Here is a 19,305-nt window from a genome sequence, read left to right on the forward strand (position 1 = left end):
TATTATTTGTGGAACAAGAGTTACTTAATCATGCTGACTACAACAAATCAAAAAAGTTCAAACTTCAATGCGTTCTAGTTCCCGAATTAAAGCATTTGAAGTTTTATAACCTAATTTATTATGAATTCGACTGACAAGTTTAGTAAATAAGTCTATTTAGTTCATGTAAATAATACAGGTACATATTCTACTCGTTATTGTTTATTAAACTGTATTGTCAGTACTCAAAAATGTTTAATTGACATTGTAATTGTATTTAAAGTAGGTATTTATTTAAATACAATACGTTTATCATAACTTTTGAGAATAATTTGTTCAAACACTTAAAAAATGTAACGTACTCAAGTATACGCCACTGGAACTTTACATTTTTTACACGCGATGACGAAATATGAAATTGTCATAATCACCACGGAGGTAAGCAGGTTCGTGAACACGCTTAACGTGGTCGCGGTGATAACACGTCGTTCGGCACGGTTATCCTGCGCCACCATTCAGCACACGATACGGTATTTTGATATCGAGTAGATACACAATTCTTCTGTCGTTATTATTTTTTCCGATCAAATATTAAAACAATATAATTGTATAATACTATTTAGTATTTATCATCTTCTGTCGTCGTACTGCTTTCACACCGATGAATCGGGTCAAGGCTGCCGCGGTTCTTTTTTACGCGGATTGGACCGGGATTTGGTCGTGTCGTGTGTGTTTGCGGAGGGGAGGGGTTTTGCTTAAAAAAAATAATAAGTTTTATGACTGTGCAATACACTATTTTTATAAATATTTATAATATTAATGTTGCACTTGTGCGAACGTGCGACGCGATAATCATAATATTGTTATTATTATTAGTAATAATAATAATGATTTTTTATACGTCAGTGCGTCGGCGCGCATCGTATCATTCAGTGAGCGGAGCAGCTGCTCGTGCCGAGCCGCGTTGGTACCTACTCGGTAGTCAGACGTCAGTTGCTGTTTGCCGGGTCACGCGTACGCCTGCGCCGCTCCGTCGTCCGGTCTAACAATCGCTTTCTGTTTGAATACATCGTATATCTTACTGATTTTCTATCGTTTATAGTTGAGATCCGTAATCGCATTTTAAGCGATTTCGTCATCATTAATCCTGCCTTTATTACACTTTATTACATACGACTTTTTTCCACCGGATGATAACGTAATAATATTATTATCTAAAACTTCCCGCGCTGAGTATTCTCCCCCAACACACTTTGTCAGTCGAGATGGGTGACTGCGGCGATGCCGAGGACGAGGTAAAATATACGACCTTTGTCAATAAATAATATCGAATCCGATCAAAAATTGTTGAAATGTCAATATTATAATATTAAGAGCATATACCATGTATTTAAACCATGCTTAGTAATATATTCATAAATAGTACATAAACTATACAGACCTATAGGTTTATATTGTGTCTATTTAAATCAGTATAAACATATTAACGATTATATGGACTTTATTGAGATCAATATTATTAACATCAGTTATTATTATTGTATTACAGTTTGAAGACGCACTGGAGGTGATTCCGGCGTGAGTATAAGACACTACAGATAATTTTTTTTACACGATATTATTATAAATTATAAGTTTATAAAATATTTATACTTTCCGACCTAGTTATTTCATGTATTTATTATTAGTGTAAGTTATAACATGTAGGTAGGTATACAATATACATACCAGCTATATCACAATACGGCTACATCTTACTGAACCATAACACTTCTAGTGAACGGAGTTTAAATTGTCAATTATTAATGTAAAATGTAAATGTATAATTTATATAGGTAACCAATTAAGTAGATGTTTTAATCTAGTAGATTCCCACATTGTATTTACTTATTAGTCGGATTATAGAAAAAAAATTAATTTTGTGATTAAAAGGCTTTTAAATGTAATGAATTGACGAGTAACATTATATTATAGCAATTTTATATTGTAACTATATAGGTAATAAATAAACATTCAATTACGCGGGTAATTCATCAGTAAAAATTAAATTAATTAATACAAGGTAAATTGGTACTTACTGAACGTATAATAGTTGTATATTTTTATCTAACAGATTTGAATAAATATAAAAATAGTAAAAATTATTTAGGCAGTATTAATACTATGACTTGTAATGTTAGGTATAAAGTATACACATAATTCATTTGAAGTGTAGGAAAACTAATGTTTAAAATTTAAATTGTTGATTTATTTCCCATTATAATTATATTAAGAATGTTTTATTAAACAGGATTATAACGTTACATACTTGCATCTGTGTGTGTGACAGCTGACAAGAAAGGTGATATCTGCGAATATTATTTAGAAATATGTGTATAATGAGTAATGGCCAAAGATTATAATGACCAACAAGTAACGAGCTAGGTACTTAAAAAATAAAAACTCATGATATAAACTCATACCTATATAAGTTTAATGTTTGAAGTATATACAGCGTTACATAGCGGTTGGTAATATTTATGACGAGTATAAAGAAACCATATAAGCTTAAGAAAAGGTCTGCAGGTAAATAGATACTATACAATACATAATTATACAAGCTAATATAGGAATAGAAGAAAACATTTAGGTATTAGTTGAGTATTATATACTATTAAAATTATGTATATAAACATTATAAACATTATTAATATTATTCATAATATCATCATTATTTCAAAATTCATTACGTAGTCGATTCTTATTAATTCACACGTGTGATAACCCAATACTTATAGTAATCTAAATTTGTTTGTATATTTAATTGAAATAAAATCTATTTCACCCGAAAATGCCTATAATTATTACCTTAATAATAACTGCTCTGTTATGACTATGACGTAATGTGTACGTAATTACAATTTAATGTTTGTAAGCAATATCAATGATCACGATTTTAACATAGTCATAATAGTAGAATTAATAGATATACCAATGATTATAATATATTACTATGATAAGTATTTAGTAATATTCTAATGACGTATAATCAGTGGTATAATATAAACAATATATTATAAGTATTTAACACCATTCGATGGACAAACCACAGAGTAATAGCTCTAGTTATCTGACGTATATTATTCCATAAATTAGCCATGATTTAGTGGCAATTGCCAAAACTGTTTAGTTAGTTAATTAACTATATTAATACTATACTAAATTCTCCATTATCCACAGTTTTTTTTTAAATTGGAGTTAAATTATTATAAGAAATGAACCCAAATTATGTATATATATATATATATATATATATATATGATGTATATGTACGATAATAATACTATACATAATATGTATACAAAAAATGAAAAAAAAAATTTAATAATAATTTAATTTTAATAAAACATGTTAAAAGCATTTTTGTGTTCATTTTCGGCTTAATTAATCTTATTACAGATTATTCGTAATTACCACCAATACCGCGGATAATCGAGAATACCATATATGCATTTAATAATAATAATATTAAAATTAATGTACGAAAATAAGGCTAGATATTTTATAATATTTCTGATGCGTGTGACTAAAAAACGTTTAAAGTTTAAAGTGCCTAATACCTACTATAAGTGTAATGAAAAATAATAGGTACACAATTTGATACAATGTGTCAATAATGCACTTATTTAAAACTTTTTATTCAAAGGCCATATTGTTGTAATTATAGGTTAAAATTATGATATAATTCATTACATTTGTTGAATTTTTCATTTTTAATATATTTCCTAAAATTTAAGTTTAAAAATAGGGAAAGTAGGTAGCTACTTTATTGTACAACAGGTTGTAGGTGTCGAGTATACTATGTACTGTACCCGTCATTGAGAGGTAATAGTCATTGTGTGTTAAATTTTAATTCAATTATAAATCATTGATAACGAAAAACATTTCTAAATGAAGACTGCTAGCCTAAATTACTTAGTATATTTTATGATATATTTATATTTATATTAAAATAATTTATTTTAAAATTAGTACTATATTACTATATAAGGATAGAATTAATTTTTACAGAAAACATTTAATTTGAAATTACAATGTGATAGTGTATGTATAAAAAATAATAATATAAGTTTTAATTATATATTCGAGAATAATATTTTTTAATTAGAACAAAACAACTAAAAACGTTATTCTTTGTTTAATTATCTAATTTTATTCTTATTTAAATTTCAAGTCTATAAAAAAAATCGTATTAATATATTTTGTAGTTTCAGAATAAGCTGGAACCCTAAATTTTCATATTTTAAGTGCGAATATTAAAAACTATAAAATAATTTACACCTTAGGCTTATAAAAAAATGTTGTGATTAATTATTTTTGATATTTTCTAATTTATTTATAAACAACTTACGAGAAACCATAATCTATAGTTGTATTCAATTTTCAAGAATTTTTACCAGGTAAGAAATATTTTAATGATATTTATTGAAAAATTATCAAATATCTATCTAAAGCAAAAAAAAAAAGAGTTAAAATAATTTAAAAATTATATTGTTTATAAAACATTCTAATAAAAACATTTGGTGAAAATTTCAAGTATCTATAACAATTATTCTTTTTTGAGTTACCTACAACAAAAAAATCAAATTTCGGTAAAAACTGGTTATGCCTAAAAATCTCGCCTATTTTAAAAAATGTTTGGTTATTAGAAAAAAGAATTGACTTTGATACTCTCACTAACCCTCGACAAAAAGTACCAACTAGATCCAATTAATACCGAAGCATTTTTACTGCCTTCAAAGATGATAACCGACACAAAAATAAAAATCCCATATCATTGTAAAATTTTAATACACACATCACTACTCAAAATCTAAAATTAATTGTTTTAATTGTTTTCTTTTAATTAAATGTAAAACAATAAATTTACCTATGATATAATGCTAAATAATAAAAGAAAAACAATCATTTTTATTTAATAATTAAACTAAAGCTACTGAGACATGATAAGTTGTAATAAAATGATCAACTTCAAATTGCACTTTAAATTTTAAAGTATTTTATTGAAATAAGATAAATATATAGTCCACCAGTTTCAAAAATAGTACTTGTATGATGTAGTCATGTCTACATAGTATCTTCTAAGTATTTAACCATTACTGATGTATTACCATGCAAAATATGTTACAGTTATTAAATTGTTGATATAATATTATACTTTCAAGTTTGGAGTAATCAACTAATAAATATATTTTAATTCTCTATCTATGGTTATAAGCTAAACAATTTTAATTTATAATATTAGTGTAAGCCTGTAAGCTCATATAATCGTTATAATAATTATTTTACATATTTTATTTTTATTTTCAAGTGACATTTGTTGTATTGTTTATTCCGTCTAGTATTTTCGTATGAAATTAGTCCACTCGTTTTGTGCCAAATAAGTGACCTTTTAGAATATCATCAGTTTAATAATAATAATAAATAAATGTATATATTACAATTTAATTTAAAGGCAACGTATTTTCTCCCAAAAATAACCTTTCATTTAGATACCAATAGATTGTTTTCAATGAAAATGTTATACAATGCGTTTATGCGTAGGTATACCGTTTAGAGTTACCTACTATTCACTTTGTTTCTATAACAAAAAAAAAAAAAAAAAAATGAATCCATTTACTAAACATAATATAAATGTAACACAACAAAAAATGACATCAATGCCAAATGCATTTATGTTTTTATAATTCATTTTAGATAGCATTCATTCATCATTATTTATAAGTGCTACAAGCATTGAAAGGAACTAATACAATAATATTTTTCAAAGAAAAATCAATAATGCAGTATTATGTTGTCGTGTAGGTATATTCTAAATGTTCGTATCAAAAAATTTAAAAATAAATCCATCTAAAAATTATATCATAAAATAAGCATGAAAAAATTTACTTCTTAATAATCATAAATGATTTGAAAGTTTAAAGATATAAGCTGGGAAAAATATAGTTGTAAAATATAACATTCGAATTATTATTTAATTTTAAAATTTTTTTAATACGCTACCGGGAATTTAAATTGATTTTTGATAAGCGTTAGAAGTTCAAATTTTTATGACATTACATAATTCATCCGTATAAAATAATTATTTCACCTTTATTATATTTTGTTGTAATTAAATAATAAATAGCCAAATAGATACTTGAAAGTTGAAATTTTTAATCAAATGTTTATATGATCAACTTCTTTATAAATAAAAAAAAAATTTTAAAAATATTTTACTTCCGAGTTATTTCTATTTGTTATGTATTTTTAAATTTTTTTTTATAAATGTCAATAAAAAAATATTCGTTGTTAAAAATACTTGAAAATGTAATACAAGATCCCATATATAAGTCGTTCTAACAGATACGTAAAAATAATTAAATTGTATAGGCTTAATTTAGTTTTATAAGCATTTGAAGTTCAAATTTTGACAAAATCACAAAAATTAAATTTGTAAATCTTTTTGTTGCTAAAAATTTATAAAACGTATAAATTGTTTTAACTAAGGTTTGTTAAATTAATACGAAGTTCCTCGTATATATTTCGTACTAAAACCAAAGTCTCAAAAATATACAAGTATATTTTTTTCCATAGATATTTTAATTTTAAATTTGTATGAAATTACATATTTAAATTATGAACAATAATATCCATTGTTCTGTTATAGTAATTGGTAATTAGTAACTATAACTATCATTATATTATTATTAAATTCAAATTTAATACAGTTAAGAGGACGATACACTTGCATCCCGCATGTGTTGTCTCCGTTTACAAATGTGAAAACATAGTAAAAACTGTTTTGCGCGGGATAGAACCCACTCGGTTAGGTCAGACTATCACTAGCTGCTGTAGTGATAGTTAAGACTCCAAATTAATATGCAATATAGTTGAGAACTTTAACTGTGAAATATCGTTTTTTTTTTTTTTGATATCGTTTGTACGAAAAAAAGTTCTTATTGTTTCAAAATCCATTATTTTTTAACTTTAATCATTTTTTTTTTGTTACGATATTTCACAGCTAAAGTTCTCAACTATGTTATGCGGTAAAAATGTTGTTTCTTAGTTATGACTGTAACTTTCTCGATTTTTTACCACGTAAAAAATTGTTTGATATGTTTTACATTTGTAAGGCGAAAACTTCACATGTATGTGTAGCGTCCTCTATACTCGATTCCATAGTACAGTAGAACAGTATCCACTTGTCCACCTTTGGTTCTTAAATTATAATTTTAATTTTTTGATAATATTGTATTATAAACATATTTATAATTTGTTTTTATTAACACTGGACTTTCTATTTCTCCATTGCTTGAAGGGGTACCATTTTATAAATGCCCTGGAGTTTCAAAATTCTAAATACGGACATACGGCTCTATTTATATCCACTATATTCTGTAACTTGCGAAGCTCTTACAAATAAAATGAAAAAAATCCATCTAAATAATTTAATTTTGATGAATAAACTTATTTTCAAATTATTTCTCAAAATAAATGACATCAACTGTTTTGTAATATTTCATATTTTCATGTATAATGTTCACTATAAATTTATATATGACATAATATTATAATATGTATCATGATATATTATATTGTATTACTCCTTACTTTTGAAAGGATGACACAGAACTTGGAAACTATAAATCTATGAGTTATATACATTATATTCTATTCTATATTAGGTACTAACTACTAAGTAATATATAGTAATCGTAATATTTTAATATAAAATATTATTGGTTATTATTAATTTACATATTATATATATATTGCTTACTCAGATATTATGTATTTAAAAGTATATTTACACCAAGTATATAATGTATAAACGGTACATGAACTTTTAAAATATGGTTTGTATATAGTATACAATATACATAAGCGCAAATAGCGATTAAAATGTATCGGCTCTCTGTAAGTATCCAGAACCGTGTTAAGGGGAGAGCAAAAGGGATGGCTGCACTGGGTGGCATTTTTAGATATAAAGTCGCGATTCATATTATATTTATACTAAGCTTTTTAAAACTAGTTGTAAAAAACTTAATTTTTAATACTGGAAACTGAGATTTTATTTCAAACATTTTTTCTTTATTAATTATTTTATAAAAAGGATGGATCAGAATTATTTGACAATTTATTTAATATCTTAAATTTTTTTTTTTACAAATATATTAACAATTTTAATAGTATTATGTTAAAAATAATGTGTTTTTTTATGAAGGGTCTTAAAGGGTGAAATTTTAAAATTCGCCTACAGGTGACATATTTGTTAACTAGCTTGAGACTCTTTCACTTCTCTAGTCCACTTTTTCAACATAAAATTGGTCCTTTTGAAAATAAATTTAGTATGTTATACTTACGCTTGTAAAATGTACAACTTATGCGGATGTGACATCGGTTTGTATTTTCATAAATTAATTTACATAAATAATATACTCCTGTGACAAGAACGTAAGTAGTTATTGTTGGAATAAATATAACCTCATTAAACAACTAAAAACTTTTGCGTGGAAGTCGTTATTTTATATGTGAATAATATCCAATCTTGTTAACATTTTAAATTATAAAACATGTCCATTATTTGATATTTTTAAATTGTTTAAAGAACAAGTTACAAGGAACCTTGTATTACGTTTTCAAACTGTTTAGTAAAAAAAATAATTTTTTCTCCGTCAATAAAAAATCATAAATCTAAATATATTAAATTACTTTAACTTAAGTAAGAATATCTTATTATATGGTGAACTTTATATATTAAATTTTCAAGTTTTTTAAACTAGAAGTAAAAATTTAAATAGTAAAAGAAAAAGTTGAAACATGTATAATTTGTCTATAAATAGCAAAATAAAAGCTTAAACATTTTGAAAATTATCAGATGTCTAGAAAATAATAATATAAATATTTGGTGAACATTTCTAATTTCCACAGTATTATTCTTTATTAACTTGCTGGTTTTTGAACTACTACTAAGAAAAAAAAATTAAATTTGTCAGAAACTGGTGCCTGTATAAATATTATTGTTTTCCGTGATTTTTCATACGTTTTTCTCGATTATTTTAAAAATACTGCGAATTTAATTATTTTTTTACTTAGATTTATAGATGGATATTTATCATCTTTCTTTTATCCGCTCGAATCTTCAAGATCACCATCAACAAGATAACAAATTAAATTAGAACTATCCAACCACATTATGGTGAAAACAATGCATTTATCGCGTTGCTTTTAAAATTTAAAACGAAGAAAACCATTTTAATTCCACAAAATATAAGATAATATTAATGTTATTTATTAAATTAGTGTGCAATAATCACTGCGGTTAACTCGTAAATCAAAAAATATACAATAAGGTCACTGGTTAGTATACATATTATATCATGTCGTGCATTTAAAGTAATTTATCATTAATAATAAAATACTTCGCAAAAAATATGTTGCGTAGATGATCCGTTTAATAACTTTTAACTTGTTATATTTGATGCGATAAATTGTAAACACCATCCTTGTTTAGTTATTATTAATATTTATTGTTTAGTTATATTATTGATAAAATAAATTTTTTCAGATAGCTATTGTACACTATACTTCTAATATTTTCTTTTAATGCGTCTTTAACAAATGAATACGTATTGTTGCTCATTTAAAATTAAAATATACGTCTACGTCTTGGAACACAACAGGGATTACATAAAAATCCAATGTTCAACCTTTAACGTTCAATTTAAATAGTCTTCCTTATTTAGTGTCTTGTTATCGTAAACACTCGTGTTTAATATTATTCTCGTCATTATTAAAATTACTTATAATTATAACTCAATATTAGTCAATTGTTTTTATAGGTATCTAAATTATTTTTTTACGAACTGTTTACTGTTATTATTACAAATTATAGATATCAATTTTGTTTTCTAAAAATCTGCTGACAGATCTATATATTTTTATGATGTTTTATGTCCCAAATTATAGTATTAGCTTTTGTCGAATAAATATTGATTCTTATCCATTGTCTAATTTGTTATACACTATTTATTTAAATTGTGTATTTTGTTCTAATCTAAATACTAAATAGATATTATAATTTATAATCATTCTATGGAAAAAAGATTCAAAACAAAAAAAAATAAATGGTGTATGTGAGTCTTTAGTATTTAGACTTTATTGTGTTTATATAGCAACAGTTATAAATTTACATAGTAGTTGTTTGTTTTAAAATTGTTTTTATTTAGAATGGGAAGTAAATAGTGTTTTTTCTCGGGAATACTTTTAGGCGATAGTAAACATTGTTGAAATCTTTCTTACGTAATAACTACTTATTTAAAAAAAAATAATTGATACCAAGTTTATTTGAAACATTTATGGAATCCTTATTGTACAATTATAGTTAAATATTCAAACATAGGTACTTTATAAAATGATACTTTATAAACTTATAAAAACTCTTAAATTTATGTTTAACAAAACACCACCACAATTCGAACAGTATTGTTGTTGTATATCCTGAAAGCACTAATTGAGCGCTGTACCGGAAATTTATATTTCTCATACTGCTACAAACTTCATGAACATAAATTTATTAATCGTTATTTTTGTTATGTAGATATTATTAATGAAATAAACTCGAACAAAGTTTTATCTCATATTTAAAAATGGCATGTAAAATAAATAAATTTAAAATAAAGCATTGTGTATGAAAAACGGTTTTAAACGAAATCAATCAGCCCATAATTACAGTTATGTTGCTATTATACATTTTTTCTACACGAATTAAAAAATACCTATGATCAGACGTGTACACAAACAACTAGTTTGGAAGGATTTAAGATTAAATTTAAAATCAGTATAGTTTTGTTATTTTCAAATTTGTGTAAACTGTAAGCAAATTGGATATATTCGATATTAGATGCTTGTCTGATGAGTTTTTGTACTTCTTTACTTTTTAATTATTTTTCTGTAATCAAATATGTACTCACGTGTGTACTTTTTTGCACCGTATGTGTAATTTAAAACGTTTAAAAAAATATATATTATCATGTTTTTCAAATGATAGTCGGCTTTCTTTTAATTTAAAATTATGTATGGAATGATGAATGTATTGATTTTACAATGATGGCGTTTTTTTTTTATGTAATACAATAAGTTCCTTGTAAGTTGTTATTACTGAAATTAAAAAAATTATTTTATCATAAATTTTTTAATATTTATACCTTAGGAATTTACTAAAAAGATTCTCTTATCTTTGTTCTAAAAAAATTGAAGAAAAAAGTTAAGCTTAGAGCCAAACACATTTTTTACGAAAGACTGGAGTCCAATTTTGAAGAAATGTCAACTTTCAAATAGTTGTGCATTATTGCTTCGTCATATTACTTCTATATAGACATATAGTGGTTTCACATTATTTTAAATTACGATTTTTCAAATTTAATATTATAAACCACTTAAGAGGATGCCAGCGTAGTATTTGTTATCTCTCTCTAACCCATGCGCAACATAGCAAATATTACGTTCACAAAAATGACTACCAAAAACCATATTAATTTCTCAAATTAGAGTGAAATGACCTATTATGAAATTTAAAGTTAAGAACATGATTACAATTTGTTGGAAAATTTTGTTTTGCATTTGTTTATGCGTTGTTGAAACAAGGGGAAAATAGATGGTATTTTTTTTATTATTTTTAGTTACTTAATTTACTTTTAAATTTGCACCACAAATAGATTTGCACATTTATAATTAAATACGCCAAAATATAAAAAAAACACCCATGTAAATTGCATTACATATAATTTAAGTAACGACAAAAAAAGAAATTGCAAATCAGCACCACAGCTTTAATTTTACTTGTTGGAATTTGTCTGATAAATTTACGATCGTGCATCAATTATTATGGCACATAAAACGTGAATAAATAAAATGAATAATTGAACAATGAATTATAATATCTCTGATTTTTACATATTTTAAGTACGTATATCTCAATTACAATTAGCTAACATTTTTTAATTTTTTTGAAATGTATGTATTAAAATAAACAAAAAAATAAGTGATAATATGTATAAAAAAATTATATTATTATTATCATAATAAAGTTGATGAAAATTGCAATTTTGCAGATAAAAAATCATGCCGATTACATACTGGCCCATGTATCTATTATAATTAATAATTATAACAATAATAATAAAATGTATAAAAAAATAATAATTTTAATTCAAAAAATATTAAAGTGGTTAGCTACGAGTTACGACATATAATAGTATGATACCATTATAAAAATAACGAATAATAACACATAATAACTTTATATAAAGAGTGATTATTATACTTTTATGTTAAAGGTTAATGCTTTGAATTAATTTACGCGTGAGGAATTTTTTCCAGAAATGCTTTGGTTTTGTAATATTTCTTCATTTATACAAATATTTTGACGTGTCAACAATATTTATATATTTGTTTAAAAATGTCTAAAAACTAATAATAAAAAAAATATTTCATAAGTAATCAAAATTAAAAAAAAATTAAATATAATAAATTTCCTTTTTATAATTATGTACTATGTTGATAAACCAGATAAACATATAACAGTTTTTAGGCCATTAGGTTTACCTACCTTTGATTCGAATAATCCATATAATTACTTCGTGTTAAATATATCCTTTTTACATTCAAAAGGGAAGCTAGTATAATTAAATTTTAAATTTTAAAAACAATAATTAATTAAATTAAATTTGAATTTAATCATTCAATTTTAATGAAATACAATTTGGGTATATAAATAAATAAATAATAGAAAAGATGGAAAATGGAAAATTGATAAATTTCGGCTCTTGCATATTTAGGTTTGATTTTAAATCTAAATTAAAGAAATTATTACTATGAAACAAATTTCGCTAATATTAACGAAGCAGTTGTTGACCATTTTTACTGAAAAGTTTTGATTTTAAATCACCAATAAACTTATAATTTATTTATTATTTTATAGTTTATGGATTATAATATGTATGCCTAATTATATAAGTTAATTAATAATTGTTATTTATAATTATTGTATTATTATAGAGATAATTTAAGTATGAAGAATTGGTTACATTTTTTTGATAATCTGCGGTTCAACATTTTTTTTATACTTGATATTGTTAATGTAATTTATACATTAACATACAACATTGTATGTCTATGTCCATAATTACAATTGTATTTATAAATAAATATTATTACTTATTAGTTATTATATATTTATCAAAAAAATTGTGATCAAGACTAAATTTAAAGTTTCTTTTGTTTAAAATTAAACAAATAAAAATGTAACTTTAAGACAGAGCTTGCGCTAATCTGCAGTTGTGCAAAAAATGTGCAGTTCTTATTTAAATGTTGTGCAGTTCATGAAAAATAATATGTTTTGAATTTTTAATTGTAGTGATAACCATGGTTTATCCCGTGGATTTAATCTCTTGATATTCATAGATTAATGATCAATGTTTCAATCATAATTCCTAATAGATAAATTCAGTAAACAAAATAATGTCAAATGATACCTATGTTATAAGCTCATAGATAGGGCTCGGAAGTTGATGCATTTTGCATTTTTTTTTTTTTTTTTTTTGAATTTTTTTGACGATGCTCTCCTGGCCACGAATGTGTTTAATTAGCATGTGAATCTGAACAACTAATTTTTATTTTGCATTTGTTGGTGTTTATTACTTTTTAAGTCATTTTCCCATATTTTTAGTCATTTTTACTGATTTCACATTAATTCACTTCTTAATGTTTCTAGTCAACCATTATGTCAATAACCTAATAAAACTTTAAAATTACAACGAACTAAAGATTAAGATCAGTACCTATCCGATTTTATCTCACCGATCACAGTCCTCGTTGTTGTGTTGTACTGAATATTATTGTACCTAAATTTTATTATTTTTTCGTAATATTTTCAAAATGCTGAAAATTAACACGTCGGTTAGTGCTCGTCTACATCTACTATAATTGTAATTTTTTATTTAATTTTTAAGGACTTTTTTGTCATTTTTATGTCATATTTTGAGTAACTTTGTAAGCTTTGATAAATTCATATAGAATTTTATACTAAAATAGAGTATAATTTAAAAAAAATATATATTTTTATTAATTTAAAACAAATATTTGTAATTTCTTTATTTTTAAGGACATTTTTTGTCATATTTGCATATTTTTTTTAGGTCATTATTTAACGATTTTAAGGTCATCAATTTTCGAGCCCTAACTCATCACCATTGTGTTATACCGTCAAATATTGTAATTGAGCTTTTGTACTCAAATTAACCAAAACCAAATGGAAAATAGTGATAATTTCAGGATTTTTGTTATTTAAACCGCCAATATTTATACATTGTGATATATAATATATATACATATATATATAATATTTCTGATAGAATGTGTTATTTATTCTTTCATTTTTTTTACTTCCGTAAAACAAACATGGTGTGCACTGTGCACCTCTAATATTTCTTTAGCGCAAGCTCTGCTTTAAAATATTGCATATACAAGTTTCATTAATTTTTATGGACTATTTATGTTATTAGATACTCGAGTGCATTATAGCTATAACGTTAAAATAAATTTAAATTGTGTTTAGATAATTTTACTCAATAATGTTTTTGAATTTTTTATGAAATTTTTTTAAAAATAGTCTTATTATTTTCAGGCACTGTAAAATGGATTTGAACACTGCTTTATCGGATTCGAAAATTGCTATACATTTATTTTTCAACAACAAATTCGACGAAGCTCAGCATATATTGGAACCATGGTATGTAATTTTAATACTATGTAATGAATTCATGTACATAATATTAATAATACTATAATATGGGTTTTCAACGTCAATTAAATTAAAATTGAATCATAATAATATAGTTAATTGCATTTGGAAAAGAAAAATACTATTTCGTTTATATATACGAATAGAGATCAGCTATATACATTTTTTAAGACGGCTGTGCACATATTATAAGTATACCATCAAAGCCGGATCTCGTACTAGACTTAATACTAAGATTTTTTGAATTCCATCAGTTGAAAATATTTTTCTTTTTTTGGGGTGATTTTATATTAAAAACACTATAGATTACGATTACATCGTTGCATCCTGTTAGTTGTTGTAAAGTATTCATGTTCAGCCTATAGTACAGATACCGATACTTACTTTGGAAAGTATTAAAAATACGTAATTGAATATTCTACAGTAAAACAAGGTAGTAGAGTAAAAATTGCAGTTACTCGAGTACTTTATAGGACTGTATAATACTAAATACATGTGAATGTTTATTATATAAAGAAAAATTAAAATCATTATTGTGTTAATCGTTAATTAAATCAAGAACATCAACAATATATGAATTGCAATATTTATCTTGGATTCTTGGCCGTTTTATTAGTTTACATATTCTAGAAAATTGGTTGTTGACATTTAGTATTTAGTGAATACATGTAACTAATACAACTATATGTATATGTTTTTAAATCTTCAAAATCCGCGACGCCTAATAATGCAGGTTCACTTGTCTTGACACAGTCACGTCTCACGTTATCTCTGTTTGAGAAATGTTCAAATCATATCACGTGTGTATTGCACTGTAGATATTGTAAATTCAGGGTTTAGATCTTAGTATTTGTTTATTTTTTTTTGGCTTGGAAAAAAAATTAGCAGAGCACTATAGAAATTTGTGTCTGTCTATTTCTTTCACTATTTTTTTAAATTTTATCAGGGGTGAGGGATTAATCAATTTTGAGATTATTTTTTTTTAATATCTCGAGTGTTTATTTTAGTAGGTATTTACTTTTATTTGGGCAATAGGGTGAATCGCATTTCTGTTATGGATCTATTCCATTTTTACTCTTAACTATCATAATTTTTACAAGATACGTATTACTTGCAACTGTATAATGTACTTATCTACACCGTATAAACATTTTTTTTTTTAAATTTCGAAAGAAATTTGTTTTTTTAGCTTTAATTGTTTGTAATATTAGCAAATAAATTTAATATAATATAATATAATATAATGGATTTTGTGCTACATCGTTCTTGATATTAAAATGAGAAAAACATTGTTTATAAGTACCTTGGAAACGTAAAATTTGTTTCTTAAAATATTATGTATGATTAATTTTAGATAAAACGTACAACAATAATTTATATTATAAATGTATACTCCGTGTTGCACGAAAAATGTAATATTCAACGGTGTAATGTACTCGGTAAAATATAATAACGTTATATTGTATTTATAAACAATGGGATCATAAGTACCTATGTGTAAGAAATGTATTTATACAAAATTGCAGTTTTTTCTATTTTGTACAAAAATGATTATTTGTATTGTAGCACATATTATATAATGTTGACCTTGGCATTGTGCAATCGACGTGTTAAAATGTTTCGATTCATGAATAATTTTACATCGAACTTTTTTTATTTATATTTTAGGTATTGGTACGTAATAACTATAATAAGTGTATATTATATTTAAGCTGATTTATATACAAATATTATTACCCAATCACTAGCTTTATTACATTATTACACATATTTATATTTATTTTAAACTGATACCTACGCGCACTTGCAGTAAATAATGTAGATTAGTGTTTAACTTATAACACAATTACCTACTCTATTTAAATAATTAGGCACGTTTTTCAATTAAAATTTTAATAGTTCAAAAAATCTGAACTACACGCTGACATCAACGCACACTGCATAGATAGGTATGAACCGCATGTGATTACCCGCTTTTTCACGTCGTATACGATTTATAAAATAAAACCCCAATGGTCTAATTTGTAAACACAGCGATCCATTTAAGTGTCTAGATTCATAATTATTTAGAAGTTTCAAGTATTTTAAAACAATTATTTTATACAACTGATAAAAACAACTTATACTGTTTATAATGTTTTTCCTTTTTTGGATTACAACATACATACATTTTTAATTTTTAGTAATGATTATAATGGAATAATGGACTAATATTTTGTACTTTTTCATCGGTACCCCCTCTACCTGCCACTCTACTCCGCTCTGTTAAACTTTTAATACCCGTTGACTTTTAAGTCATAAGCTTATAACTAATTCACTATCACTTAATTACTTATTCGAAATCCGATTTTTGTGTAGTTTTACACAAATACTCCAAAAAATATTCTGTATAAGAATATGAAATTAAAAATAAAGGTATATTTTTGTTTAAAAAAGTAAAATATTTAACGACAGTCGTAAAAAAATGTTTTTCAAGTAATGAGTGTAGTTAGACACATAAATATTGGATCACCTTGTATGATGTAAACGATGTAATATACAGTCATTACAATAAATATTATCGTTTACATACAACATACAACTCATTGCAAATGAGTATACCTAAACGACACAGTGTCTAGGTAAATTTATTATTTATATTATAATAATATGTACTTTTTTTTAATTGCCCTATAATAGACTTGTCAAATTACCTTGTGGATCATTTCATAGCTAATTCTATACTAGGAATCGTATTAAACTGTATTCTACTCTTAGATCTCGTAGACCTTGTTTGGCGGAAAAATAGATATTATTCACCCTCTTTGTTCACTTAAATACCCATGTGTTGGCGCCTATATCACCGAATAGTTTCCAGTTTTCATAGATATAGTGTTGCATCCATTCCGCGCAATAATGATAATAGTAATAAAGATGATGCACCCAAGTATGCTCGCATTCAATTTTTTCTTTGATAATGAATTTATTCAAATTTTGATTTTTGGGACTTTTACTGAAAGATCATATTTTCAAATTATTTTTAATTTTTTTTATTCTACTAATTTGTGACAATACAATATATTGTTTTTCAAATGTATACCTTATTTTATTACTCATATTACTGGATAATTTTTTTGAACATTTTGATTTTGGTACTTAATTAAAAATTGTAATTAGTAGTTTCTTATTTATTAGAATATACTATGGATAATAGTATTCTTAAAAATGGTTTTAAAAAAGTATAAAAAAGATGTATTAATATTATTGGGTTTAGATTTATTTTATTTAAACCATGTTGATTGATTAAATATTAATAATTAAAATTTGCAAATACCATATCCATCACTATGCCTCCAGTTTTTCCAAACTCATAATCGTAAATCTATTAACATTCCTAGTTCACCAAGTTAAATAACTCAAAACTACTCGTTCGAATTTAACTCTAATATGTCAACATTTTCAGAAATTATCTGCTAAATAATTTAAAACTGAAGAGGGGAATTAATAATCATTTGAATAACAGAAGTTTGTATCACCAAAAAATATTCCTTAGATATAGTATAAAAATCTCAACAATTTGAAAAAATGTTCTGTATGTTTAAAAATTCTAAAAATCAGATTTCGAATAACAGTATAATTGAAAAAAATAATAATGGGCGAGCATATACTTGGTAACTCTGTAACACCTTGTATGCACTCTGTTTACATAGTGTATATGCTTCTGTCTCCTATCGACTATGCTAATAACCATCTTCTGCCAATATATTTTATTTATATCTATAGGTACAACTGCTATATTATTTCAATATTTTATGTAAATTTACAGTTTGATTTTTAAATATTTAAATAAAAAAAATTAACTCTATACGTAAATTGCCTTGACATGTATCTCAAATTCATGTGTAGCTGACACAAAAACTAAAATTTAATTTTTTCCTCCAAAATATATGTATACAATTATAGCATTTTATGGTGAGTTAATAGTTTTAAAAGTATCAATTATAAAAAAGTGTTAGAGAGAACCTTTTTTAATCGTTTGCATACATAAATGAAGTTTATATAGTTATTGTCGTAAATTTCATTCAATTGAGGAATCAGATTTTCATTTCGATCGTCATTACAGTAAAGGGTATACTTACTACCTATATAGTTATGACTAATTATTATATTACACTAAATAATTATCATATTTAACGTTGCTATAAATAGCTGTTGAATAAATTACATGTTATGTAGTGTGGTTTTAACAAATCTGTCGAGCAGTCGAAAAAACGTATGAAGCCACTCATTATATTACCCTTTTGGCTTTTACATGTACGAGTATTAAAAAATAAATAATATTTTATTTACAACTAAGATACATATATATTTACTTAAAGTTAACATAGCTAAAAATTGAATCAGTTTATGTTTATAAATTATATTAGAAAAATTGAATAGATATATTTTAAATATATATAATTAATTTTTTAACACTCCGCGACTGATATATCATCTTACACGTTATATATCGTTTCAATATG

The 19,305-nt window shown here is 24.6% G+C and overlaps 1 protein-coding gene across 1 annotated transcript in view; it reads left to right on the forward strand.

The window, feature by feature from the left end:
- Window positions 1-949: 949 nt before the first annotated feature.
- The window catches only part of LOC113558783 (tetratricopeptide repeat protein 39B-like), a 41,160-nt gene continuing 22,804 nt past the window's right edge, over window positions 950-19,305 (forward strand). The window contains exons 1-3 of the mRNA XM_026964320.2: window positions 950-1,274; window positions 1,529-1,557; window positions 14,687-14,791. Coding sequence (XP_026820121.1) covers window positions 1,245-1,274; window positions 1,529-1,557; window positions 14,687-14,791 — 164 coding nt within the window. The 5' untranslated portion in view covers window positions 950-1,244. The remainder of the gene's footprint in view (window positions 1,275-1,528; window positions 1,558-14,686; window positions 14,792-19,305) is intronic.

This window comes from Rhopalosiphum maidis, chromosome 3 (assembly GCF_003676215.2).
Source record: "Rhopalosiphum maidis isolate BTI-1 chromosome 3, ASM367621v3, whole genome shotgun sequence".
Classification (NCBI taxonomy): Eukaryota; Metazoa; Arthropoda; class Insecta; order Hemiptera; family Aphididae; genus Rhopalosiphum; species Rhopalosiphum maidis.